A 26375-nucleotide genomic window follows, 5' to 3' on the forward strand; every position below is an offset into this window, starting at 1 on the left:
TCGAAGACCAAGGCTATTTTCCGGATCGGGCATAAGGGGCCCATCTGCTTGGACACAGTCTAATTGAAATAGCCCAATTGAGGCAGCCGGGTCGGAACCTTCCACATGGAAGCATCCTCCCTTTTTGGGTTTCACTTCACCTGTCGCAAATGGAATTCTTCCGCCGTGCCAGTGGAGTCAGCAACCTCGCAGACTTCCCAAACCGGCGGTCCAGATCTGGCTCACGCTTATTGTCCCTCAGAAACGCTCTCCGTTCGTCTCAGCAAGGTTTGAGGGTCGTGCCACCGCAATTCTTCAGTGAACGCATCCTCCTAGGCCCTTGGGCCCCTGTGTCTCGAACGACCGCCCAAGACGGATGAAGAAACCAAACCCGTGTCACGCCGCGCTCTTTCCGGACACCGGGCCCACCCTTTCAGCATGCCATATTTGCTCTGTGCGCAACTTACAGGCCGGCCTGGTCGCCGTACGTACACCTCTCAACCATCGCTGGCGCCATGATCATCAGCGCCTGATTCGTGTCTGCAATCTGCGGTTCAGCTAGATCCAGCTCTCGTTGCAACCCGCTGGCCACACGTCGACCGCCCGGGCCCGAGGCGCGCGAATCTGAATATGCGGAGCAGTTCTTAATATTCTTAGCTTGATTTGTACGAGAGACGGTCGGGTGGTTGGGTGTATACAATGCCGGTGACGTCTCCTCGGCGAGCGGAAGTATCCCGCGGTAGATTCGAGCACCGATGATGATCGGAAGGTGAAATTTGCTACTCCGAGACAAGTCTCACCATCAGCGGGTTCTCAGTACGCTCAGCCAAACGTGAAATGAGCAGCGAGTCACTGACACAGAAATGGCTTCGGCAGAACGTCGCCCCCTATCCTCACAAGGATAGAGTCTATGTCGACATCGATGCCGCGCTCAGCCGCTTCACCACCCTTCGGCCAAAGTCTGACGTCTACAGTTCAGTGTCCACTCGTTTGACATCACCTCCGAATCACTCATAGCTCATATCGACATCGGTCAGCTTACGACGATGGCCGTTCTCAACTCCTCCTTTGTCTTCATGGAACTCTTCCCATCACATTCCGCGGAACGACATACAACATCCCGATCGCCGTCTGGATAGCTCGAGAATATCCTCGCCGCCCTCCGATCGCGTATGTCGTCCCCACGCAAGACATGCTCGTCAGATCCAGCAAACACGTCGATGTTAGTGGCCGATGCCTCACTGGCTACATCCAAGATTGGGAAAGAAAGAGCGAGGTCTGTTACGATGAAATCTAATCAGTATGAGTATGTCTTGAACTTTCGCTTGTAGTCATGCAACTTGTCTGCCTTGCTCGAGTCCATGCAGGCAGAGTTTTCTCGTGGCCCCCCAGTTTACGCGAAGCCAAAGCAGACCTCTTCGTTGACACAACAAGTGTCCCCCGCCCCCAGTCCTATTCATTCGACGCGACCAGCAGGCGTTGAATCAGCTTTGGATTCCAGTCCCTCAAGTAACCGCCCTACACTACCCCCTAAACCGGTGTCCTCAAGTTCGCCGCCTGTGCCTCCGCGGCCCGCCAGCGAGCACTACGACGCCGCCTCTCCAACGGTATTTCAGTTGCTTTCCCGCTCTGATCCGGAGCTCAAACGTAGCAGGCGAATTTGCTCTCGCGCCCCCCTCCGCCACCGCCTCCTCTTCCGCCCACGGACACTCAAACCCCTCCGCCGGTGTTTCGCTCACCCGACGGCTATGCCTACAGCACACGCATGCATCATCAGGCATCAAGCTATGCTTGGCCCTCATACTTGCCTGCGAGCGCTACCCAGTCTCCTGCACCGGCACCAACGGCTTTACCTCAGACCGGCCCGGCTACACGGTCCGCACCCGCACCTCCGCCGGTGCCCCCGCAATACTCCACATCTGGGACTGGGTTGGCCCTTCAGCCACCCAATTTATTGGAAGAGGAGGAAGTCATGGGGACTGAGTCTCAAGTCGTGGGACAAATAGCGGCACCGCCACGACCGCCCAATCCTGAGTTACTTCACTTGCATACGCAGGTTCAAGGCAGAATAAACTCAGAACTGGCGTCACTCTCCCACGCGATGATCGTAGATGCCGAGCGCCTACGGGCGCAGCAAGCGGATCTACTTGCCGGGGAGCCCGCGATTCGGGACGAGATGGCAAGGTTGGAGGCGGTACGTGATGTTTGTCGCGGAGTTTCATCACGGCTGCGGGCCGTGGTCGACCGTGGGGAATCCAACGTATCCGAACTTCGGAGGAAGGGTGACCCCGAAGTGGACGAACTCGTCTGCTCGACGAGTATTGTGCACAACCAGTACGTAAATATCCACTGGCCATATGGACACGACACGGAGAGCTGATCGTTTCACGCGCATCACAAGGCTCATCAATCTGGTGGCTGAGGACAATGCAATAGAAGACACGATTTACCACCTCCACCGCGCGTTGAACTCTGGGCGAATAGATTTGGAGAGATTCCTTAGGGTGAGCTTCGCTTCCGACGACCGCATCTTCACATGAGCTTGAAATTAGTGTTCACCATGATCGTCCTATAGACTACACGGATCATGGCTGAAGAACAGTTCTTGAAGAGGGCGTTGATAGAGAAGATTAAAGCGGGCCTTCCAATGGGAATGTCGTATTCCTAAAACATCGTAGCGCTCAATCTAGGGTGGTGGCAACCGGAGGCGTGGACAAGATTCTTTGACGAGGCCGTCTACTAAGGTGCCTCGATGAAAAAGTTACCAAATGCGAGTGGTTCTAGATCATGACCCGAACTTTGAAGAAGATGTAATTTTGGCACCACGGTACCGCTGAATGCCCGAGGTCCCCTCTTTGAACAGGACGCCACGGCAGGCCACGGGCTGTTCCTGAATGTGACATCGGAACCCAGCGGTACCTTTACCCCAATGAGGCTCCGTCCAGCTCTCCCCGATTCGTGCATCCACTAAGGAAGACAGTAGAGCCGGTTGGACAGACTGTGCCCTCAACGACAGCTGTATTGATATCAGGCGACCTACTTATTGTGTGGACAGACGATGCCACACTATCGCGTACAAACGACGAAATATATTAACTGCAAGCAAGTACATCCTGTGACAGATCTTTCGAGCCAGTCCGAATAGGTGCTAAAGTGCGTACCTAAGATTCGCGTATCTGTGGCCTTCCCGTAGTACCTATCCACGTCCATACGCGCAGCTCGTCGCCCCCTCGAACCTCCGCGAGGCTAGCTCTCACGTTCGCATTCTCTTCGACCTTCTTCTCCACATCCGTCCACAACTTCTCTCTAGTGGAGATACCCCGATCCTGGAGGAGGAGATCACGCATCTGTAGTGACGGCAAATATGGCTGCGGAGCTGTCACCGGGTCGGTATGGTGGGCCAGTTCTTGGTTCCGCAAGGTGTCCAAGACAACTGACGCTAGCTCAGCCACGCGAGCTTTGTGTGACTTCTTCCGATTGTATCGAATATAGACTGTGAAGAGAGCTGCTATTCCTAGAGAGTAACCTGACAACCAAGGCCTGAGTGGTGACTTGAATGACAAGTTGTTGACTGATCGTACCGATGACATGGGACCGCCATGCTTCCCAAGCTTCTCGCAACTTCACAGTGACTTTGCAATTCCATGTCAAAGTAGGGATTGTGTGAGCAAGATATCGCTTCCCACTGTGAATGATGTTCAACGTGTCAAAATGGGGTGGCAGCAAATTGATACCGTCACGTACCTCGAATCTTCCCCGAGAATTACACCACCCCATTGCACCAACTGTTGTACGGCGTTGTCGAACATTTCGTCGTAAGTGTTGAGGAGCTTCGGCTATTCATTAATTGAGCCACTCCATCGTACGAATCTTGCTATAAGGAGAAGTTACGTACGGGCAATTTACGCTTCATCTCTTCCTGAAGTCTTCCCTCCTCAAAGCCCCACTTTCTTGCTTCACCACCCTCTTTGTCGCTCACGTTGTCCCGAAGTACCTTCTGGCCCGCGCAGAGGCGCCGACCTCTCTCACGAGCAAGATGTGATTCGATAGCTTTGCCCAGTGCACCGATATTCCTCTTTCGTTTGGGGTCCTCGATGCATTGAGGGGGAAATGCAACAGGGCCTAGACCTGGCAGACCATCCGCAACGTGGCCTACTCGATCAACCAGAGTAGGAAGGCCGGAACCAAAGGGTGAAAAAAACCGCAGGACAGGGTGGGGACGAAGTAAATATCCCGAATCACAGATGACGGAGTGTTGAGTGCATTTAGCGTGCAGCGGGCAAGGAGTGCATGCCATAGGTTGAGGAAGCAGCGATAAGGGTGGGCAAGGGGTGTCGCCTTCTGTGGCAGAGCGATCACTGTGTAGATGCGTTCTATTCTCTCTGTTGCATGCTTCAATGGCGGCAAGCCGAGCTTGAAATTCCATGACTGCGCTATTTGTTTGTGATCCCGTGTCACAGAAGCCGAAAGCTGCGGACTGAGAGCTATATTCTCGCATGCACCAAAGAGCGAGGGCGAGGCCTAGCCAATAAACAGACATGAGAATCTTGGAAGAGGGTTTGGAACGAATGGGTGGAGCAGAGCGACGCCGGACTATGGCGTGGTCACTCTCGCGTGTCGACTGTATAGAAGTTGAAGATTGCGCATCCTGGTTCTCGACGGAGACGATATCATCAAGCTCTATTTCACCTTGAACGGGGTGTTCGTCCAAGATGCTCTCTTCCAAGGTGGGTTTCAAGAGCTCCGCTTGGTTAGCATTGTCTTCAACCTGGGGTTGAAATGTTATTAGTGGTTCGCCAAAATTGGGTTTGGGGAGGCGAGGCGACAGTTGCGGTTCGAAACGTGCAGCTACTGGGGGTCGCGCGAGGGAATCGTGGGCTTTATGTGGTGACTTTACAGGTGACTGAGGTGGAGCAGACATGCTATAACGAGATGTCCTTGGAGCAGAACTACGTCGCACGGGAGGGGGTTTGGTTGGGGAATCCTCTGCTCCTGATTGGAAGATGTTGTTATCTTCCCAGCCACTATCTTCAGCCAGCTGTAAGCTAGTGTTTAGCTTTTCAGCTATCAGCAAGACCAGCACAAGTACGCACGGAGATACGACGCTCTGAAGAGCCTTCGACCTTAGACTGCTGCGTGTCAGTAGCAAGGTAACTTGGTTTTCTCTTTACTCACAGTCTTTTTACTCCTGGCAACTTTACGAACGGGCATTTCCTCATCAGCATCGCTCTCTTCCATTATTGGAGCCTTCTCTGAAATGCCTTTCGTTCTCGAGGGGCCGCCCAGGCTAGGCTGCGCGGACGAGCGCCGCCTCTTTGGCTACAAAATGGGATGAAGCGCCGGGCATTGCACTTTCAACAAAGGAAACATACAGGTTCTGGTCGAGCTAACTGTAGTCCTTTGTCCTCCACAGCACTTCTGGATGACCGTCTAGACGTGCGACGAGGCTAGAGAAGCATTGTCAGTTTTGGGACAATTTTCAGAATCTATAGCACAATTCTCGCCTTGGGTGCCCCATTGATTGGCATTCCAGTGATGCCATCTGTGATTCCATCGTCGCTTGGCGCACTGTTTTCTTGCTTTATACGCTGTTTTCTGAGTCTTGCGGCGTTAGGGGCAATGTCGTCGAGAAAGGCTTGAACAAGCTTGGGTTTCGTGTAGGGAGTAGGATACTTGACGTTGTGATATCCAAGAATACCTAGTAGCTGAGAAACTGTGAGAGACGAAGGGTCAAACCCAGGATTGAGGTATTCTCCAAGTGCAATAATCTGAGCCGAGGTCAGCGCTCTCGACATCGTGACGGAGCGTGTCCAAGGTGAGGTCACTGCTCCGTCAACTGACGCGGCCCGGTAAATGAGCAAGCACGTGCCAGACGCGACCCATGTAAACAAGGTGCACTAGTGGGCTTCTAGTCATCAAACTTACAACTTCGAGATCCTCGACGCCCACAACAGTATGACGGCTAGCGGATGCACCACAGAATAGAGACGCGCTTGAGATGTAATACCATTCATTATTCAGCTCCCCCCAAGTTATTCCTCCGAAGTATAATTCCTCCGAAGTATAATTCCACTAGTAGGAATTGTTTTCTGCAGCCCATGTTCATAGCGGGCCAATACGCACCAACGATTGATCGGTATACGTCGTGTAGCTATCTTTCTAAATAGTTGTATCCTGCAACCTCATAAAATCCATCTATGGGCTTGCAGTGTACATACATCTGAGTCGCAAGTTTTGAGGCCGACAGTGCAAGGTATAGTAGTAATATGTCTCCTCACGAAAAGGTCGGACGGATCGGACCGGTGGGACCATACCAGGTTCCCTTGATCTAAACACACCAGGTGAGTAATGTTGGTGGCGTGCATTTCGAAGCCACATACCATCCCGTTCCAGTAGGCCCAAGGAAAGACATCCTACGCGCGCAAATCAGCGATGAATAGACTTTGGAAAAAGCGGACCGAGATAGAATACCTTCTTCAGATGATAGAAAATCCTGTACAATCAACGGCGTTAGACCAAGACGACAGGGGAAGCGTCACAATAAACTGACCTTCGGCGCTGTCTTTGATCTCCGAGATAACTCGCAAAGCTCTCCTTGGGTTCTAAACCATACTTGAACTCGGCGAGCATCAGTTCACCGTATCCGGTTAGGAGCTGCGAGATGTTAGCGTCTACACAATAGCACGAGAAGAATGCAGGCAACCCACCGGACAGCTGGTATACCCATCATATTTGGCAGAACTGACTTCACCACTGTCCACAACCGAAAATAAATTCTCGGTCAACACGGGTGCCTGTGATGTTATTGCAGCCGCGGTCTTGCTAGTAGGAAGGGAAGAGCAGTCTCCCAAAGCGAAGATGTTCCCATACTCCGGCTTCACATGTCTCAAAGTTGCCGGGTCTACTTCAACCCAACCGGTAGCATCAACAATAGGGGAGCTCTTGATGAAATCCAGCGGACCCATCGGGGGTGAGACATGGAGAAGTGTATAATCCTCTTCGGTCTTGGATCCGTCAGTCTTCTGGAATGTCGCTTTACGATTTCCGACGTCTACTGAAACCAGATTGTGCTGAAATTCAGCGCCCACGCCACGCTCAATTCGAAGTTCGTTCAACGCATCCGAATATTTCTTCACACTGAACATCGATGGCATGCCTGTGCGAAAATCAACCTGGACATTCTTGCCACGTCCGGTCTTCTGATACCTGTCCCAAGCCATCCACATTATTTTCTGAGGAGCTTTTGGGTGGGGTAAGTTGGAAGTCCTTCATGATGTCGCAAAGCAACACATACCGCCGGCACATTTGATGACACCTGCGGGCTGGGTGAAGATCGCCCGACCAGATCTCAACCCGTCGATGTCGTTCCAGACCTTGTCGCATGTATCGTAAGAGTAGATGGAGGAGACGCCCGAAGAGGGATCCGCAAGTGCATTAGAAAGTCCAGAGATAGAGTCCCAGTTTGTCTTGAGACCCGCAGCTACGACTAGGACGTCGTAGGACAGCGTTCGGCCACTTGTAGTCTTCACAGATGATTTGTCGGGAGAGAATGATTGAACGTTTTCGGAGATACGCGTGATGTGACCCGGGATCAAGGATTGGAGCGGTCTTCTGAACTCTGTCTTTTGACGAAGCCCGGAGCCAACTAGTGTCCTATGCAAAACTCAATGAATGCTTTGTTCTTACCATTTATGACACGTCTTACCATCCAGGCTATGCACCAAGGGTGGGTGTTAGTCTGACAGCGAATACTCCACATTTGAAGAGCGCACCTGGTAGTAGTGAAATTCGGCAGCGTCCACGACTGCAATGTCATCACTGTTCAACGCCTTTCCGCCAGCTTTGAAGCGGTTGTAAATCTGATTGGCTACCGTCAAGCCCGCTGATCCTGGTTTGTAACATTATGAGGATTGTTCTTGTGGTCCTATCTGCGAGCTAACCTCCTCCTACAACGACCACCTTATACTTGTCCTTGTTCTCATGCGTAGCAAAGAACCGCGTGGCCTTGATGCTTCTTCTCGCGCTTGAAGGCAAGCCACGTCGGGAGAGGGGCAGCATAACAAGTTCAGGTGAAAGATTCGGGACAAATCGCTACAAAAACAAGACCTGGATTGGGTGTCAGAACAGCTGTAGCACGCTTGGTGAGAACGAAATTGCGTGCGTTCAGTAAGCCATCCACGTGATGCGAATGATGTCAGAAAGGCAAAGTATTCAAAACATCATGCTGACTCGGGGAAATGCCGCTGTAGCGGCGGAAACCTTGCTTGACGCTGGGATCTGCGCTTCGAACAATTCGCAAAACCTTGTCCATTCATCATGAAGCCAACATGTAGACCCTAAAGAATTACCAGAGACATCAAAGTAAGAAGTAATAGCCAGTCTAATGTAGTATGTGTACATCCATAGTACTAGTAGGGTATATTAGTCTGCTTGCAGCGGCATCAGACTTTTGGCTTCTTACTTGGGGATGCAGCGAGATTGATGGAGCGCTCGATCTTGTGCTTCTTTGGAGAAGAGTTACCGGTGAGTGGTGGAACGACAGCCTTCATCATCTCGATGTTTGCAACATACACATCCGATGCATGCTTGTTGTCTTTAGCAGAAAATGACCAATGACTCATTGAGAAATGTAACTCAACCATAGCACCATCAAGTGCCTGACGATATTGCCTGGGCTTGAAGAGGTTTCCCTGGAGGTCATAGGCCGGAACCGGGATGACGTGATGAGTTTTGACCATAGCTTCCAAGGCGTCCTTGGCACCATCACTGTGAGTTGGCCAGTTATCTATGGCAAACTCATCTGAATGGGTGGTGCTTATCAGTGAGATTGACCACACTAGTGGGATAAAAAATCCACTTACTACCTTGGTCAAGATACCTGAGTTATCCTCTGCCTCATGAGCACCTTCAGGGTCTTGTTCATCGCGCGGCTATCAGACAAGGGAGGTTAGAGAGTTGTCTATTTCACCAATAGTAGGTTGAGCTGAAACACTTACCTGTATATGTTATTGTCAAGCTGAGCAGGACCCGAGCATCACTCTGATTCACGCCTTGACGGCCTTAAAGATTCTGTGACACCTGTCGAAACAGCTAACAGGAGTTTTCAGATTAAAGTGACGGGCACTGAAGGAGAAGACATCAAAAGAAACATACGAAGACAGCGTTTCCCTATGATTGCTGCATATGCCTTCACCAATTATCGTTCGCAAGGCCAAACAATCCCATATGTACTCGTGGATAATGCAACGCCTCCAACGGGTGGTCTCAATTTGTTCAACCTATACGTAGCCTTGTCTCGAAGCTCCGGCAGATCAACGATTTGACTGTTGCGCGACTTTGATGATGCCGTGTTCCGAGCGTCACATTCGCCCGAGTTGATGGCGGAAGATGACAGATTGGCAGAGCTGGATCAGATTACAGAGTGGTGGTGGAAAGAGTTGGGACGTGGACAGCATCGTGAATCGTGCGCGTAAGTCACAGGAAGGATGCATTCCCTACGCTTCTGGAACGCGCCATAGTAGGACTTTGCTTACTTACTTCACTAATACCGTTTGGCTATAATTTACTTACCAACCAGAGTAGCGAACGCTGTTTGTACTTATGTGGCAGGCGCGACGTTCCCACGCAATAAAGGGGGTGACAGAAACCTTGTCAAGCAAGGTAATGGTAGATCTACCTAAAGGCCGGACCATCAACGCCTTTGGTCAGTAGTGTGACAGGACACGGACTGATCACAGCTATGAACCTACTTTCGTTGTCCTGGATCGTAGGGCTTTTTGAACGCGTATGACTCGAACTCCTGCATGGTGACGATTGTTACTTTTTGCTTTGCCCTTGAGCCAGTTGTCATTGCGAGCTAAGACGTTTCAGCCGTTTCATCATACTCCGATGTCTGCAGGGCATGACTATAGTTTATCTGGATCCTCTGGCGTTGCATGCCCAGTAGCGGGGTATATGGCACCCCACACGACACATGAATGCTTCACATGTAAGTGCTATCACTGGACAACTTGAGCATGTTAGACATGTAGCGAGACCTGCGCTGGTGCTAGGTACAACCGTTAACGCGTTAGCGTGAGGCCAACAGGACGTGACGCCCATTGAAGAAGTTTGTGGATATACGTTTGATTATTACAGTGCTCTGCAAGTACGTCACTAAGAGCATGTTGAAGCAGGTGGCTGATCGATGATCGATGACCAATTTAATGATTAATGATTCGCGGCAATTGGCAAGCTTAATGCTTTATAGTACAAAGTTGGCAAGTGAGCTTCCTTGAAATGCGCGCTTCCGTAAGTCAAATTTCCAGCGCGTAATGTCACTTAGAGAACTCTGGCGGCGGCGTCAATACGGCAGCGTCGCAGTTTCGGTATCGGCCTTCGAATGCACCGTCTCGATACTACTACCAGTCTCATACCTACGCACGAACTTAAAGCTTGCATGGTCAAAGTACTAGGTTCCCGCCTCACAAGTGGAAACATTTCACAGGAGCTACTGCCACTTGGCCATCGCTCTCAACGTTCACTAACACTGGCAGGTCGCAACGCTCAACTTGAAAGCTTGAACCTCGACGACCTTGCCGACGGTAGTCGTACAGCGTCGTCTTTCTCACGGTATCTTCAAGGTTGTCTCACCATCATTGGTGCTTGGTTATGAGTAATCTCTTGTTGGAGGTTCTTGACTCACTTGATTGATTATCGACTCCTTACCGATCCAATCAAGTTCCGAGTTGATTCAACTTGGTCGACGGAAGCAACGTTACGCTTCGCCTCAGTAAGGCCACACAGTTTGTAATTGGGTGAACAAGGCCGAGATGACCGCCAACGTATGCCTCCTTCGCTACGGTTCACAGGTCTACTCAAGCTTGAGAATCCGCCAGCCTCTTGTTGGCGCACAGATGGCCCACCAGTAGTCCTCTGAGGGTCTGTTTTGACACGCCCAGAATATCTCCTATGATACCAGGGCCGTATCTGTGCAATACTCAAGTTCACACAAGCAAGGGCTCGCAGCTTCTCATGGCGCTATGGAACTAGGATACTCCTAGACGTACTTAAGGGCATCATCCTCACGGTAGGCCTCTGTTGGCTGTCCCTTTACATTCCGCGTTCTTTCTTCGATTCACTTCTTCGTCGAGTTGACTCTCGATCTTTTATTCACAGGTGAGTTTGGCTACATTGATGTCTGGGATGAAAATGGCGATACTGAGTAGAATTAGTTCTCTTTGATAGAGAAATATTGCGCAGACTCCTTGAGGGAGAGACTGTTCGAGACCCATCTTTTAGCATCTTCGCCGCAGAACATCATCTCTCGCAACACTCTTTATACACAACTTCCAACCGAACGCGATGTTGTTTACCTTGTTCGTCAGTTTGGCAGCCTTCACTGGAGCCGTGCGGGCGGCCCCTGTCATGCCTTCAATGAACAGCTGGACTAGGTGAGTATAGCAAGGAATGCCGCTTGTCCATTACTCAATATACGCCAGTCCTTCAGTGTCTTCGCCTTCTTGGTCTTCTTCTTCTGCCCCTGCCATGATGACTGGCGGCTCGTGGGACGGCTCGTCTGGATCGTCGGCCTCTTCTGAGGGATCTTGGGATGCCAGCTCTTCTGTAAATTCGTGGGGTTCTTCAACAGATACTTGGACTTCTGCTGCACCTACCTATGTCGCATCATCTACTTCTTCTGCTGCGGCAACTTATTCGACTCCGTCCTATGGCTCTGGAAGCTGGAACTGGGGCAACGAGTCTCCTTATGACAGCTGTGTACAAAGCCAGTAGTCTGCGCTTCCTGATTCTGATTGAAAGCTAACTTCGAAGCAGGTTGTTTGGCATCTTACGGCACCCCCACCGCGACATATATGCCGCCCAGCTCGACGATGACTGGCACAGCAAGTTCCGGCAGCACTGGTACGGGCACTACACATACTATTATTGTGGCTCCTACGCAAGGCGTTTTACGCTATGTTCCATTTGCCGTGAACGCCTCTGCTGGTGACATGGTCGAGTTCGTTTGGAATGCCAACGAGCACACCGTCACAAAATCGTCGCAGTTAACGGTTCGTGATTACCAGTAAATCTCACTACATTCAGCGACCTACTAATGTAACTGGCAGATCTGTAATGAGACCACCAGCGAACCATTCAACTCTGGAGAACAAAACCAGACTTCTACTTGTATGTCACTAACTTCATTGATGGGACTATCCGATTGACTAGCTCTACCTACAGTCACCCAGATGGTCAACAGTACCGATTCAATCTTCTTCTATTGCGCCACACCAGGTCACTGTGAGAAGGGGATGTTTGGCATTCTGTAGGTACCTTTCTCTGGGTAACTGAGCTAACTGCTCACATACGTGTTGTAGCAACCCGCCTAATGCAGACACGTCAAGTAACATGACTGTGGCCAGCATGATGCCCTCTATGGTTGCCAACGTGAGTCCCTGTTCCTAATTCGCCTCTATACCTTTTTGGTGCTTAGCTTCTGTTTTGTAGAATTCTGTGATGTCCGCGATGTGGTCGTATACACAAATGATGACTGCGAACAACTCACTCGCAGCTGCATGGGGAAGCACCATGGATTTGTCTAACATGCCGGACTGGTCATGGCAATATGTCATGGAGAATGTGATGTATACTCGCACCTTCCTGGCCGCTAATCCGTCTGTCATGAGCCCCGATGGCACTGTCAATCTTAGCAATGCAAGCATGCCTTTCGCCATCCCAATGGATGTCACTGCTACGATGATGTCTAACGGAACAATGTCCTCTGGCTCGGGTACCGCGGCAGCGTCATCGTCGACTATGTTCCCCACTTCTAATGGGGCGCGTGGATTTACGGCCTCCAACAGCCTGGTTGCGCTCGCAACGATAGCTGCCATCTTCTTCATTATTTGATGCATTTGAATCGAGTATTGCCTCAGTGAAGCCCGGACACTGTATATACGTTAAATGTCGTGTTTGAATCTCCCAACCTTTGCTTGAATATCGTTTCACGGTGGACTTTTTTCTGGTTTAACTTTCGTTCTTCGATTTCGAGACTTTGTCATTTACACAACTACACCTCATGATTGTACTCCTTATTAGGTCGAACTCAAACCTACTTTACTACTTGCAACCTACTTCATAAAAGAGATTATCGCCAAATGAACTTGAGGGTAACTCAATGGATTTGCGGTATAGGTGTAGGCGGGCATTAACGCTAAATGTTACGTTGCAGCAATTCCACTAAAACCCGAAGATTGCATCAATCTCATCACTTCGCATCTTTTTCTCTTTACGGCTGGCTCTTGGTCGTGCTTGTTTGCTTTGAGCATTGGGCTTCTGTGGAGAAGCCGATGCTTTATTTTTCTTCTGAAAATCTTTCCGGTTGACTGCAAGACAGTATGAAGCTCTTCGCATAAATACAGTGACGGGGCCCTATACCTTGTCCTACTCCATTATCCGGTCCGCGTTCGCCTTCTTCAGTGGGAGGCACGGCGAGGCGGCGGAGTATTCCCTCGCTGTCCTTGATGGTAGTAGGGCAACCTTGTGTTGTCCGATCGCGTTGTGCCCCAGTGCAAGTAGAAGGGTCGGGTTCATTATCACTTGGGTGTAGGACACCTGGGACACAGACATGTGGTTGCCCCATAGAACTCAACTAAACCATAGGTGAGATATAAGATAAATTAGCGATCCAATGACATACCTCGAACGCGTTTATCATCCGACCGCAAAGGGATTGACCTGCAGTCACCGATTCGTGCAAGCTTGGCATTAGAGCTGCCATCCTAGATGTCATTCCAACAAGTAACAACACAAGTTGGACAAATGCGCCAGACTGCATCGCCAACGCCAAGTGTCTGAAAAAAGAGCTCAGCAGACGACGGCGGACCGCAAGACCTGCTTACCGATACGCGCTGTCTATACGTTCTTTCATCTTCATAATTTATCACCAAGTGAAGAGTGAATGTGCCAATGACACTCACATGATTTAGCAGTTTGACAGAAGCATCCAATCTCAAGGCGATGTGCTTCACGAAAGAAACGTCAGGACATTGGTTCCAGGCTCCTTTCAGCAGCTTCTTGGAACTGTGAGTAATGTCAAGACGAACGAAGATAATTTGTAGCAAGGACATACTTGGTCCCAAAGAATGCAGCACGCAACTCTGCCACAAGTTCGGGTAGCTGCAAACCAGACAGTCGGTATCCATAACGTCTCACATCGGAGACGCGTTTGAAAAACATTGATGATCGATGCTGGTTCTTGCTCTTATAATACACCCTTTCTAGGAGATGAAGTTCGTCTGCAAAGGTCGACATAGAGGCCCGTAGACGTGTAGAGCAAGTTTTGAGACCTTTGAGGATGGCGTCCACATCTGACTGTTTTTCCTGCGGGATGTTGCTTCTGGGAGATGGATTTGGTATTCTTAGAGAGTGTACGACCGTGAGTAAAGGCATAGGATGGATCTAAGGTCCAACGGCAGGCAGTTGCAGATTAACACATGGCAACTAGGGTCGAGAATCCTGACTACTGCACATACATATGGAGTGACTAGTGGTAGAGTGATTGGTACCGAAGCTGTTTGACGCGCTTGAGCACTTGAGCGACAGCCAGCCAGTGACCCGCGACTTCTCGTCCAGTCACTACTTCAAGCTAGGCTCGACATTTACGCCTTCAACTAGTCCGAGTATCTCTTCTCTAGACGATACTCTTTCTCTCCGCTTGCCTTCTTAATTATTGAATGCACGTACAATGAGCACGCAACAGGGCCAAGATGCCAAGTTCTTCACGCGCGGTAAGATCGAGGTCAGTCAGCTTCTCCTCATGAACGTATGGCCCAATCGACTCCATCGACCTACAGGAGTTTCGCGCAGAACTTGCAGCCGCAGAAGCAAAGGACAAGAAGTTCCAGAAGCGAAAGACTGTTCTCAAAAAGATTGTGGCCAATATTACTATGGGGAACGACAGTACGTGCTTCACATGCATATTGCCCAAAGACATGGCCTACTCAATTCACCAATGTAGTGTCGCCGCTCTTTCCTGATGTAGCTCAATCCATCGGGTGCCCACTGCTGGAGATCAAGAAGAGTGCGCAACGTTATAATTGCTACGCGTTGTCCTAATCCATTCCTCAGTGGTGTACTTGTATATGCTGAGTTACGGACGGTCGAAACCAGATCAAATCCACCTCGTCATTCCAAGTTTCCTCCAGGTAAGCAAACACGTTCGCCATTCTGAGCGCTGCTTTACACCTTGTAAGGATTGCAACGACCGGAATCCCCTCATACGCGCTCTCGCGATCCGCACAATGTCATACATACCCATTCCAACCGTCACAGAAGCTCTCAGTGACCAACTGCGCCACTGCCTGAAAGACAGGGATCCATATGTTCGAAAGACTGCTGCGATCTGCGTTGCAAAACTGTACGCGGCTGATCCTCGGCGAGCAGAGCGAGGAGGGTTTGTGGAGATGCTCAGGGATTTGATGCTGGACACGAACGCTACTGTCGTAGCAAACGCGGTCGCCTCACTATCTGAAATTGGGGATCGACATGACGGCGTGATCTTCCGACTGAACTTGACAATAGCAAACAAGCTCCTGACCGCTCTGGGAGAAAGTTCAGAGTAAGTAGACTGCCTTGTTCCTGTGGACCTTATGGGATAACCTATGTGTTAATAGGTGGGGCCAGATTTACATCCTGGATTCACTACTGCGCTACGTGCCAGAAACACACGCTGACGCAGAGATGATGGGCGAACGCGTGATAGTACAGCTCCAGCATGCCAACTCAGCGGTCGTTTTGACAGCCATCAAAGTTTTGCTCTACCTTATGAACTATATGGACAATCGCCGTCTCATTGAACACATATGCAGGAAGATGGGCCCTCCACTCGGTCAGTCAGCGTCCTCGGCGAATGTCTGCTCTAAACTCAATGAGCACCAACTTAGTGGCCTTGCTGTCTTCCGGACCTGAAGTACAGTATGTCGCGTTGCGAAATATCCTCTTGATTATACAGCGACGACCAACGGTCCTGAAGAATGACGTAAAGGTGTTTTTCTGCAAGTACAACGACCCAATATATGTCAAGCTTGCAAAGTTAGAAATCATGTACCGGTTGGCTCGGGATGAGAACTTCAGAGAGGTATTAGCGGAACTGGAGGAGTGCGAACCACCCCCCTTTACATCTCTCCTTTTGCTGATCTTATGAACAGATACTCAACAGAAGTCGACCTTGATTTCGTCCGCAAATCTGTGCGGTCCATAGGTCGCCTTGCAATCAAAGTCGAGGCCGCTGCGGACAGCTGCATTAAATCACTCCTCAGTCTCATCGACACGAAGGTTACATATGTTGTACAGGAGGCTGTCATTGTTACCCGGGATATCTTTCGAAGGTACCCAGGACGATACGAGGGTATCATACCGACGCTGTGCGAGCATATGGATGCACTTGACGAGCCCGAAGCCCGGGCAGCAATGGTCTGGATATTGGGCCAATTTGCGGACAAGATTGAGAACGCCGATGAGCTTCTAGATGACCTCACATACACCTTTTTGGACGAGCCAACCGAGGTCGGTAATGATCGTTCGTATCCCTGAGATATGACTTTTTGACATTGTGCAGGTTCAGCTAGCCCTTTTAACAGCAACGGTGAAACTATTCATCTACAAATCTCAATCCAACACTACCAAAGCCCTGGTGCACAAAGTATTGAAGTGGGCCACAGAAGAAGTTGACAACCCCGACTTACGCGACAGAGGATTTATGTATTGGCGTATGCTTGCAATCAACCCATCCGTTGCTGGGGAGATAGTGCTGTCTGAGAAGCCAGCGATAACAACTGATTCTGACAGGATGGATCGTGGTGCACTGGATCAATTGCTGCTACACACTGGGACACTGGGAAGCATCTATCACAAAAACCCGGAAGTTCGTCCACATCCTTGGCGCTCAAGCGTGTAAACTTACCTGTTTATAGACCTTCATTCGCAATGCTGCTGGAAGAGCGCTGACAGATAGTCCTGCGTTGAACGCGAATTCTCGTGCGACCATCGTACCTCTGGCTCGACCACACTTGCCTCCAGCGGCAGTCAAAGTATCGGGTCCGGGCCCAAATGAACCTAGCAGCGGCTCGACTCAAGCCCAGAATAATGAGGTTACTGTAGGGTCACCTGCTGCAGCTCCAACAGAGCAGCCTTCGGCAGGTGATGTAGATCTTCTAGATATGGACGATTCGACTGTGGGCAAAAGCCATGCTGTACAGGAGGAGGCTACCGTGGACCCCGTGGATGGGCCAACTGGCGCCCCAGACCCATACGCAGGTCTTGGAGGAGCGTTTGGGGGTTATCTTGCTGACCAGCCACAACCTATGGCCGGCAACCGGGTAGGAAACGGTAACGGGAATGATCTTGGTGATCTTGTATTTTAGCATATTACAGCTGCAGGACGCTGCCGCATATTACTGCCATCGACATGTATATTTTCACTGCGAATATTATGAGGATGGATCATTGTTCGAACAAGTTTATCGCAAGATAGAAGAAATTTTATCTGTAACAGCTGTTAAACTTGACCTAGGTCGCAAAGAGTTGTAGTGCTGTATATTTGGGTTAGTCACATTTTTACACATCTTACTATGTCCGCTCACCTCTCCTAGCCCGTACATTCGCCTATGGTAGCTTATGCGAACGGCTTTCGCGGTCGCGTCAGGTTCCTGAGATTCTCCAGTTGGTGTATGCACGACAACAGGAGGCGTTCCACCCTGCACAACATGGATTGGGATATTGTAAGCCCTGCTTAGGGCAAGAATCTCAGGTTCTCCGCCCCATACAGCAGTATCCCGTATTGATGCACAATATCGCTCGAACTGAGCAGGAGTCATGAGGCCTGTGTCATCTGTAGAGCCTGCACCGTCTTCGCCAACCGAGGAAGGAAGAAAAGGAATGAAGTTATCGGGGTGGGCGAACATGTATCTTGCGGCTACGTCTCTAACGCTAGCGTAATTTGCTTGACTTTCCGGAATTAACTGTAAAAGAGCAAGCTGGTCTGCGACAGCAGAGAACATACAGTGCCCGTCTGGATTGATCTGATGCGAGATGAGAGCGCAAGGGAGGTAAAGGTTACGTATACTCACATCGTAAATATGGAGGTTTAGCTGATCGCATGTGCTCTTGATCATTTCTTCCTCCTGCTTTGCTTCCCGTTCTAAACGTGCTGCGACATTCGGGTCAGATTCGGGATAGCTTTCAGCAAATGCTGCAGCTCTCCTGGCCTGAGATGAAGATGGTTGAGGAGTTTGACACGATCCTAGTGGATGATCCTACCTGGCGGGCTTGATGGCGGTTCTTCGGGTCTTGTTTCCTAGGGGGTGGTGAAGTCGACTGCTCTGCCACTTGCTTTGCTTGAATATCATGAATTATTGTAGCTGATTCGCCCTTGACAGCACTAGTTTGCTCTCTTGAGTCGAGCTGGGCAAAGAGATCGTCCATGAGTTCTTCGTCATTGGCATCACTGACTGGAGCCTGTTCAGCCGCTGACTTGGGGCTGAAGGCTTTCTTGATCTTGTTTCGCTTTGAACCGGCCATGAGAAAGAAGTGGGGTCTTACGTTTGAAGAAGAGTGTGTGCTTGAAACCAGCGTCTGGCTTAACTAGTGACTGCGGTTGCTGCGTGCGCCGTGTGGGGTGCAGCTGTTAAACCGAGGGGTTATATTCTAGATCTCAATTGCATCTTATCTTATCTCAATGCTGATATCGAACGACCAGTCATTTACGGACGAAAGAGCGCTGTAGTAAACAATGTGCGATAGGCTCGCTGTAGCTATAGCTAGAATACATGCAAGGACTAGAAGCTCAACTAGGGTCTCAGTGCTCGTGCTCGTGCTCAGTGCCTAACTTTGAAAGTCAATGTACATGGTTGACGTAGCTCCATGACCTTGTGCACTACAAGGACTACACTCAAGAAGAGAAATGTCACTTTGGTGCATCGCCACCGTTTGCAGGTCGGGCCACAATCTGTTTACCGGCGCCTAACACGGCGGAGGATCAGGGGAGTGGATTCTGACTTTCAATCTCGGACTGATTAGCTTGCTCTTCTCCTCGGTATAACCTTGCAGCTATCCATTGCATCTCTCAACAAACTTCTGTGAAGGATCCTACTCCTCCATGGATCAGACAACCTCTTCTTGCTTGGATGTCGCGCATAAACTAAACGATCAACTTGTCCAGTTAACCTCCAACAAAGATCCTCAAACGTGGACTGATGTCGCTTCAACCGCCCAGCTACTAGCAAACAGCCTTAGAGTGAGAAATGGTCCAGGTGCGTCTTCAGAGCCAGTTCTCTGCGCTCATCCCATGATAACTTTCCGACCTCATGTAGAAGACATCCATACGGTTTTGGGCAAATCCCCCCTTCCTCAAACTATCACTGCCTTGCTCAAGACCGCTCTTGAGAACTCGCAAATACCAGATAATGAACACAGCGCTGCTGTTCTAGAGCTTCTTCGCGTAGGTGCAAACCTCTGCGTAGAGCATGGTACGCTCCATTTGGGCAATAATACTTGTTCGACCTGACCCAGGCTTCAAGACCAGAATAGAGGTCAGCTCCTGGAAGCTGGTCTCCCTCAAGCTATTGTCTCGCTCCTTGAAGGATATTCCGACAGTATACCATCTGGAATACCAACGGCACCCCTTGCCATGTCTATCTCAAACCTGAAAGTAGTCAAGACAGCCATAGGAGTCTTGCTAAACGCCAGTGTTGACTATGGTGTCGTATTCTCTCTATTCGGCGACCTTAAGCTGACTGACATCTATAGAGCCCGTCAAGAGCCGCCTTACATCACTTGAGGCGGCAATGACGCTTGTACGCCTATCATTTGCCCTATACCCCCCAGGCTCCTGGATGACGAGCACATCTTCTCTTGTCATCCCTGACCCAGGTGACACCCGGGCAGAGAACGAGATTACGGAGGATTCGTGGACTCTGAGAAGTGGCCTATCAAATTGGGCTTGGAGGTTGATATCAGAGCTCCGAGACGAAGGTCGGTTGCCTGCCCTCCCCGTGGATAAATGGGTTCAAGCTTTGTATTTCAGCACGTCCAGTCTTTGAACCAAGCGTCCTTCCCTACCTTGTTTCGTCGCTCATCAGTCACACTCCTCCGACCTTAACTGTCGAACTTGTACCAGCCTTCACGCAACCCTCAGATCTTCGCACGTTGCTTCTGCAGGCTGATTTCGACTTGTTCTCGGAATCGTGCTCTTTGATAGAGTCGCTATCTCTTGACGTTGAGGATGTCAGACTCTCACTTGCTCGAGGTTTCCAGTTCCCAGCCGAGCACGACGGCATCCCATGCCTCACTGCAATGTTGGACTTCATTCAACTCGGGTATTACCCACCACTCTGGTACAAGGCTGATACCTTCGAGGGTCATGAATTGAGGAGCAAAGAGAAAGCGTTCGATGACTGCAAAGGCGCTGTGATAAAGTCAATTGTAGAGCTATCTGGCGAAGATAAGAACGTCGACGTACTGTGGGACGACTCGGAGGAGGACAAGCCGGGTGGGAGCTTCGTCGCCCGCATGGTGCAATGGGTCATAAATTTCGCTGCCAGTGGACCGCACGGAAATGCCCGGGATGACCTAGTCATCTGCGCGACCTTAACTTTGGGAAATCTCACTCGGAGAGGTCTGTTCGTTCACTCTACAGTGCAAACGATTGCTGACGGTTAAGAACCAGAGTCGCACTCTAAAATTCTTCTCTCGGAGCCCTATAATTTAGCGTCTCTCCTTGCTTCCGACACTTTCCTGTCAACAAGGACAGACATCAAAGTCAAACACGGTGTAGTCGGTCTGTTGAAACACCTGTCACAGACTTCTGCACAGTCTCCAGCCAATCGGGCAGTTTTAAGCCGAGCAGGAGTCATACAGAAGCTCGTCGCGAGTGGCATATGGGACGAGCGCAGCGACGTAATGGCCGACATCGTACAAGTGAACGCCATTGGCGCTGTCAAACATCTATGCAATGGGAATGGTGTGTTGAATCAAAAGATGGTCGTGGATTGGGCGGCTTATTTTTGCTATAGTCGACAATTGCTTTTTACTTACTCTTCCAGAAGGAGAAGGCCACGCGACAGGCCTCGAACAGCTCCTGGAGCTCATCCGGCGGTCGGATACAGTGGCTATAAAGAGCGAAGGTACTCGTGTCATCGTCAACATCGTCAAGTCGCTGTGGGCAAGTGATGTATCTGAGAGTCAAATCCCCATAGAAGAGAGGCAGAAAAAGCGAGAGCAGTCAATCGATGCGTTGCTTACTCCAAAATGCGCGCAAGCCATTGCTGCGCTGATTGCACGAAGCGTCAAATACCCTGTATTGATCAACGAGGGTATCGTCGCGCTCAGTCTACTGAGCACTCATGCGAAAGGAGGTTCGTGGCTGTCTCGTGATTCTGTAGACAAACTGACACTTTCCCTAGGCCCTCTCGTAGTACAGTCTCTAGTGGCGATTCTTCCTGCAGAAAACAACCAAGCGCTCGCAAGCAATGCTGCGGCTAATGGCCTTATCACTGTAGGAAATGATACGGACTCGCCGTTGACGGCAGCCCCAAAAAGCAGACTACCTTCCGCAAAGCGTGCCATCGATCAGGTTGTCGCAGTTCTGCGCAACAATGCGAACGATGGTGCCTCTACCCCTCAGCGTGCAGCCCTGCCCTCATATCCGGTCGAAGTTCGCACAAACACCTGTGCACTCCTAGCGCAAGTCTCTAAGACCGGCTCCGGCGAGGATCTAGACAAGGTCAAGGAGGCGACACGGTCTGTGCTGGAAGATCTCGCAAGCAAGAACCCCGGACATGGGCGAGAGAGCATGCTTTATGCGGCCGCCAAGCGTGTCGTCGACGCTTGGACTTAGTACCTGCTGCAAATTGAGGGTTTGAGATCAAGTAACGTTGTAAACTCGATGTTTTCCTAGCGGTTGGTCATGATCTTTTAGATGTAACTTTGTGTTTAAGTAATGTTTTCTTACAAATGTAGCGACTGAAACGCCTGGTTATATAATGTACATCACTTTTTCACGCAAGAACCCGCGGGTAGTGGATGTAATAACCGGCAACTTCGGCTTCTTCCCGACCGGCCAGCGGGGTTTGTGTGCATATGGGTACATATACATGAGCACAATCGGCTCCCGGTCTGACTTACCCCGCACTTGTCGAACAGGCAAGTTGCCCAACCATGAGCACTGTTACCGTCGATATCTCGCAAGGAATTGCGACCATCACATTGAATGCGCCCAAGCGACTCAACGCATTGTCACGGGACGGTCAGTTTCGCGAGACGCGTCCATTGGCATTACTTAGTGCAAGCATTGACGCGTTCACGCTCTAAACATTTCAATCCAGACTACGATGTCTTCGCAAAGGCTCTCAGAGAAATAGACAAGAGAGACGATGTCGTCGCCACCGTGTGGCAAGGCAAGCTGGCGTTCTTTGGCTCGCGTTCATGAAATAGTCAATAATACAAGAGCAGCCACTGGCAGGTGGTTCTGTGCGTGAGTCTCTTACATGCCCTCAAGCGTCCGCATCTCACGTTGTATACGTTCACGCAGCGGAACGGACGTCAGTGTCCAGCGGGATGACGTGGGGCCCAATGTCCGGGAACAGTTCCTTCACAGAGTTGCTGCGACCAATACGGAATGTAGCCATGCAGTGAGTTGTATCCGTGAATATTGGGAACGTTGGGCCAAGAAATGCTGACCAACATTCAGTTGTCTTCGCACAGCAAAATCCTGGTCGCTGCTCTGAACGGGCCTGTGATGGGTATGATGGTCCTCACACATTGTGCTCTCGCCGGACATAACTAACATTCTATCTAGGCATTGCTGCTGGTATAATCCACATAGTAGTCTTGCAGTCTTTTGCTTGACCATAAGTTTGCAGCGTTACTAGGAAACTTTGACTTCATCTACTCTGTCCCTGAAGCATGGCTTTACGTTGGATTTGCCTTCCTTGGTAAGAGATTAGACCACTGTTAATTACTTGGTTTTCTTGACTGTGCCAACAGGAATCAGTGTCGAAGGTGGGGCTAGCGTCGGCTTTGTGAATAAGAGTACGCGTGATTTTTCTAGGCGTCGTCAGAGATCACCGCTCACATCTCCTCAGTGGGCCTTGCCAGAGCCAACGAGGTTCTGATTTTCAACAAGAAGAAAACTGCTCAAGAACTTGAGTCCTGTGGCTTCATCAAGTGAGCCATCCCTTCACGGCAATCTTAGTTGGTTTCACTGAGCTTTGCCCAGCAAAATCTTCCCTTCCCAGTCGACGGAGTCGTTTCACGCGTCTGTAAGGCAACACTTACTGGATGAGCTGGACGGACTCGACGCAGCCGCAGTCCTCTCTATTCGCAACCGTATTCGGGAAGGACTCAAGCAGAGAAATGACCCTGATTCCGTGACCTTGAGAGAGAGTTATGGGCAGGCAGAGAGGTTTGCGACCGGTATCCCGGCGGTTCGATTTGGTAAAGTCTCCAGGAAGGAGATTCGACATAAACTTTAGAACTGCTGTATGTATCCTCGACTTAATACCCAGGTATACCTGAAGAATATAGGCACCAAACACGGAAGTATTTGGGGTGATCATGTTCGAAGCCTTGGAGTATCTTCTCCTTTTGTAGCGAAGGCGACATAGCAAGACTCGATTGCACTACCCGGTGATTACCCGCGCTTGCTCAGGTGAGAAAACATGATGCTCTCGCCATACACCTGTATAAATATGTCCTTTCAGCCGCACGCTCCTAATGTGCCCCGAGCGCTTGTCAGGCTATCTTCCTTTTCCCACTGACGCTCTCAGGCGCCTTGCACATTTGCAAACCTGAGATGCCCATATTAGCATCGGACCAGAAGCTCGAGGAAGCCTATGATGTACATATTACAGATGATCGACAGGACAGCGCACATGGGAATGAGTTCCCAGCGTCTGAACCGCTGCATCGGGCTCTTAGTGCTCGACACACGTCCATGCTTGCTGTACGTAAAACCTAGTCACTTCTGCAATGCAATTCCCGTCTCACCAGTCAGCTCGCGTTTTCAGCTTGGCGGTACGATTGGCACGGGTCTTATCATAGGGTCAGGCACTGGGCTCGTGCGCGGCGGTCCGCTCGGGCTCGTACTGTCGTTTGCCATAGTGGGCGCGATATGCTTTGCGTCTATGGCAGCATTGTGCGAGATGGCTGCTTATCTGCCTCACAGCACAGGATTTCCGGGGTATGCACGGCGCTTCGTCGATCCGGCGCTAGGCTTCGCGCTAGGGTGGAATTATGCTTTCAAGTACCTCATTGCGCCAGCGAGCAACCTGAATGCTGCATGCATTGCCATGCAATATTGGACGCTGGCCGTTCCTATAGCCGGCTGGGACGGTAAGCTTTTCTGGGTATGAGATTAATACCACTGCAGAGTTCTGATATTCACGGTATCAGCGTTGTACATTATGATCGGTTAGTGGTCTAGGGTGTCTTATTCTGGGACCCTCAGTGGTCGCTCATAGCTTTTGCACAGTCCTGTGCATCACTTTGATGGGTGTCCGCGTTTTTGGAGAGCTCGAATTCTGGCTTGGATCGCTCAAAGTCCTGTCTTTGGTTGCGTTCATCCTCCTCGGCATCATTGTCGATCTAGGAGGCAACCCTCAGCATGATAGAATAGGCTTCCGCTACTGGCGGGCTCCGAATGGACCCATGGGGACCTACCTGACCAAATATACGGACAACGCATCGCTTTCTGCTTTCCTTGGATTCTGGAGCACCCTAACAACTGCGCTGTATGCGTACATTGGATCTGAACTCGTGGGTGTCACGGTCGGCGAGACGCGTGATCCTCGTAGAAACGTCCCAAGAGCGATCAAGAGGACGTTCTTTCGGATCGCTGTGTTTTACGTCGGGAACGTATTCGCTATTAGCTTGATTGTTCCCAGTACAAGCCATGTCAGTATCAATCTTGCTTGGGCCACTCGTATTGTAGCTGATGGCACCCCAAAATGACAGGAATTGTTCGTCGCGAACGGCTCTCCTGCTGGCGCAGCAGCTTCTCCTTTTGTTGTCGGTGAGTCTTCCGCCTAATATTGGCGCTGAAAGGATGTGACGGATGAAATTTGCAGGGGTCCAATTAGCCGGCATCAGGATACTGAATAGCGTTATCAACGCCATAGTACTCGTCTTCACACTGAGCGCTGCCAACGCGGACGTGTACATCGGTTCGCGCACGCTTTACGGCATGGCAGTCCAGGGAGATGCGCCTCGGGTGCTTGCAAGAGTAGACAGGCGCGGTGTGCCATGGACAGCACTGCTAGTCGTTATAGCCTTCACCTGCCTCACTTTCACAAACGTTAGCACCTCTAGCGCCAAAGGTAATTGTAAATTCATCGCCATTGCATGTGTGACTGACCAACACGCCGTAGTGTTCGCATACTTTGTGAACCTCCTCTCGGCATTCGGTGCCATCACATGGATGTGTATCCTTTACACCCACATGTAAGTTTTCCCCATACTTTAACCAGCCAAGCATCAGCCACAGGCAAACGTTTGGTTAATGTCCCTGATCGAAGTTATTTGAATTTAACGGACTGTGACTTTGTTATTACTACGTACTCGTCTCACTTCCGCATGCCATAGCGCGTTCATGCGCGCCTGTCACGTACAGGGGATTTCTCGGGCTTCTCTACCGTACGCCGCGCCAGGCCAACCATACGCATCATGGATCGCGCTCGGCGCAACAGCTGTCATCACTGTGTTCAAAGGCAAGTTCGCTAGTCTTTTTCCCGCTGCCACCGGCGTACTTTGCGAGCCTCCAGGAGCTCCAAGCGCTCATTAACGCCTGTGTACTGCTGCGGCTAGTCACAGCGGTTCCTCGCCCCAGGGCCACTTCCAGCGCATACCCCCTGAAGATGAAAGCATGTCTGGCTGACGTCTAATCTGACAGGTTTTGATACGTTCCTGCCTTGGTCCCCCGCTCTGTTTGTGACGTGAGTACATAGTCATTTCGCGTGAGTGACAATTTGGAGTAACAAGCTCTTGATCTGCAACCTTCCGCAACCGTTTACGACACCGTTCCTCTGGCATCTCATTCTCACATCACCATCGGAATCCGATAACCGTCGTGACCGCCCTCGGCCTCCGATTGAATACACTCTCCGCACTCGATCGCTGTTGCATGCGCCGGTACCGTCACGGACGTGCCATGGGGGCGCTGTTAGTGCGTATCTCCCCGTAGCGCTTTTTCTCGTCCTGTGGGCAGGTTACAAGATTAGATTTCGTTCTTTCGTCATACCCCCTGAACGTGTCGATCTGGCAGAGAAGCAGGGCATGGCGGCAGAGGAACGAAACGACAAAGAACCAGAGCTTGCAGGTTCTTCGTGGTGGCGGAGGTTCGTAGATAGGTTGTAGTCATA

General features: G+C 50.6%; 10 protein-coding genes across 10 annotated transcripts; 6 read left to right on the forward strand and 4 right to left on the reverse strand.

Annotated features, from left to right (window-relative positions):
• Window positions 1-816: 816 nt before the first annotated feature.
• CONPUDRAFT_141890 (UEV-domain-containing protein) lies at window positions 817-3042 on the forward strand (the record flags this gene model as incomplete). Its single annotated transcript, XM_007766584.1, has 6 exons — window positions 817-952; window positions 1017-1255; window positions 1311-1586; window positions 1634-2313; window positions 2381-2483; window positions 2555-3042. The coding sequence occupies 6 exons, from the start codon at window positions 817-819 to the stop codon at window positions 2645-2647; spliced, it is 1527 nt and encodes a 508-aa protein (XP_007764774.1). The 3' UTR covers window positions 2648-3042.
• Window positions 3043-3075: 33 nt separating this feature from the next.
• On the reverse strand, window positions 3076-5845 carry CONPUDRAFT_135033 (uncharacterized protein). Its single transcript, XM_007766585.1, has 8 exons — window positions 5484-5845; window positions 5352-5426; window positions 5155-5298; window positions 5073-5108; window positions 3875-5017; window positions 3724-3815; window positions 3561-3664; window positions 3076-3505 (listed from the first exon to the last, which is right to left on the reverse strand). The coding sequence occupies exons 1-8, from the start codon at window positions 5772-5774 to the stop codon at window positions 3141-3143; spliced, it is 2250 nt and encodes a 749-aa protein (XP_007764775.1). The 5' UTR covers window positions 5775-5845; the 3' UTR covers window positions 3076-3140.
• A 149-nt stretch (window positions 5846-5994) lies between these two features.
• On the reverse strand, window positions 5995-8101 carry CONPUDRAFT_79894 (sulfide-quinone oxidoreductase). The gene is made up of 9 exons (XM_007766101.1): window positions 7920-8101; window positions 7752-7867; window positions 7685-7692; window positions 7274-7632; window positions 6687-7219; window positions 6530-6633; window positions 6451-6472; window positions 6360-6392; window positions 5995-6307 (listed from the first exon to the last, which is right to left on the reverse strand). Exons 1-9 carry the CDS (start codon window positions 8035-8037, stop codon window positions 6254-6256), a joined length of 1347 nt encoding a protein of 448 aa, XP_007764291.1. The 5' UTR covers window positions 8038-8101; the 3' UTR covers window positions 5995-6253.
• Window positions 8102-11322: 3221 nt separating this feature from the next.
• CONPUDRAFT_87708 (uncharacterized protein) lies at window positions 11323-12870 on the forward strand (the record flags this gene model as incomplete). Its single annotated transcript, XM_007766586.1, has 7 exons — window positions 11323-11411; window positions 11460-11743; window positions 11794-12029; window positions 12087-12147; window positions 12202-12286; window positions 12339-12408; window positions 12469-12870. The coding sequence occupies 7 exons, from the start codon at window positions 11323-11325 to the stop codon at window positions 12868-12870; spliced, it is 1227 nt and encodes a 408-aa protein (XP_007764776.1).
• Window positions 12871-13742: 872 nt separating this feature from the next.
• On the reverse strand, window positions 13743-14412 carry CONPUDRAFT_49102 (uncharacterized protein; the record flags this gene model as incomplete). The annotated part of the gene is made up of 2 exons (XM_007765939.1): window positions 13743-14043; window positions 14093-14412. 2 exons carry the CDS (start codon window positions 14410-14412, stop codon window positions 13743-13745), a joined length of 621 nt encoding a protein of 206 aa, XP_007764129.1.
• A 295-nt stretch (window positions 14413-14707) lies between these two features.
• CONPUDRAFT_47528 (Adaptor protein complex beta subunit) lies at window positions 14708-17384 on the forward strand (the record flags this gene model as incomplete). Its single annotated transcript, XM_007765826.1, has 10 exons — window positions 14708-14761; window positions 14817-14922; window positions 14981-15043; window positions 15091-15167; window positions 15216-15580; window positions 15636-15850; window positions 15906-16119; window positions 16170-16527; window positions 16580-16885; window positions 16935-17384. The coding sequence occupies 10 exons, from the start codon at window positions 14708-14710 to the stop codon at window positions 17382-17384; spliced, it is 2208 nt and encodes a 735-aa protein (XP_007764016.1).
• A 96-nt stretch (window positions 17385-17480) lies between these two features.
• CONPUDRAFT_47371 (OTU-domain-containing protein) lies at window positions 17481-18540 on the reverse strand (the record flags this gene model as incomplete). Its single annotated transcript, XM_007765817.1, has 4 exons — window positions 17481-17552; window positions 17604-18041; window positions 18090-18227; window positions 18280-18540. 4 exons carry the CDS (start codon window positions 18538-18540, stop codon window positions 17481-17483), a joined length of 909 nt encoding a protein of 302 aa, XP_007764007.1.
• A 577-nt stretch (window positions 18541-19117) lies between these two features.
• On the forward strand, window positions 19118-21856 carry CONPUDRAFT_48689 (uncharacterized protein; the record flags this gene model as incomplete). Its single annotated transcript, XM_007765903.1, has 8 exons — window positions 19118-19271; window positions 19332-19487; window positions 19539-19718; window positions 19768-19874; window positions 19908-19992; window positions 20045-20635; window positions 20687-20980; window positions 21033-21856. 8 exons carry the CDS (start codon window positions 19118-19120, stop codon window positions 21854-21856), a joined length of 2391 nt encoding a protein of 796 aa, XP_007764093.1.
• Window positions 21857-22176: 320 nt separating this feature from the next.
• On the forward strand, window positions 22177-23492 carry CONPUDRAFT_87712 (ClpP crotonase; the record flags this gene model as incomplete). Its single annotated transcript, XM_007766587.1, has 9 exons — window positions 22177-22264; window positions 22344-22415; window positions 22471-22492; window positions 22550-22649; window positions 22709-22768; window positions 22874-22952; window positions 23005-23049; window positions 23103-23184; window positions 23237-23492. The coding sequence occupies 9 exons, from the start codon at window positions 22177-22179 to the stop codon at window positions 23490-23492; spliced, it is 804 nt and encodes a 267-aa protein (XP_007764777.1).
• Window positions 23493-23786: 294 nt separating this feature from the next.
• Window positions 23787-26370, forward strand: CONPUDRAFT_135040 (dicarbixylic amino acid permease; the record flags this gene model as incomplete). Its single annotated transcript, XM_007766588.1, has 10 exons — window positions 23787-23962; window positions 24027-24351; window positions 24412-24429; window positions 24491-24912; window positions 24973-25030; window positions 25086-25334; window positions 25386-25458; window positions 25600-25724; window positions 25907-25949; window positions 26181-26370. The coding sequence occupies exons 1-10, from the start codon at window positions 23813-23815 to the stop codon at window positions 26368-26370; spliced, it is 1653 nt and encodes a 550-aa protein (XP_007764778.1). The 5' UTR covers window positions 23787-23812.
• Window positions 26371-26375: the final 5 nt, after the last annotated feature.

This window comes from Coniophora puteana, assembly GCF_000271625.1.
Source record: "Coniophora puteana RWD-64-598 SS2 unplaced genomic scaffold CONPUscaffold_2, whole genome shotgun sequence".
Classification (NCBI taxonomy): Eukaryota; Fungi; Basidiomycota; class Agaricomycetes; order Boletales; family Coniophoraceae; genus Coniophora; species Coniophora puteana.

Excerpts from the sequence above, each read along its gene's own strand:
- CONPUDRAFT_79894 (XM_007766101.1), bottom strand. The coding sequence starts at position 8,037 with ATGCTGCCCCTCTCCCGACGTGGCTTGCCTTCAAGCGCGAGAAGAAGC. Across the intron at positions 7,220-7,273 it reads TGTCATCAAATGTGCCGGCG|CTCCTCAGAAAATAATGTGG; the intron begins GTATGTGTTGCT and ends CCCACCCAAAAG. Across the intron at positions 6,308-6,359 it reads GGGCCTACTGGAACGGGATG|ATCAAGGGAACCTGGTATGG; the intron begins GTATGTGGCTTC and ends TGGTGTGTTTAG.
- CONPUDRAFT_135033 (XM_007766585.1), bottom strand. The coding sequence starts at position 5,774 with ATGTCGAGAGCGCTGACCTCGGCTCAGATTATTGCACTTGGAGAATAC. Across the intron at positions 5,427-5,483 it reads CAATCAATGGGGCACCCAAG|CCTCGTCGCACGTCTAGACG; the intron begins GCGAGAATTGTG and ends ATGCTTCTCTAG. Across the intron at positions 3,506-3,560 it reads ATGGCGGTCCCATGTCATCG|GTTACTCTCTAGGAATAGCA; the intron begins GTACGATCAGTC and ends CTTGGTTGTCAG.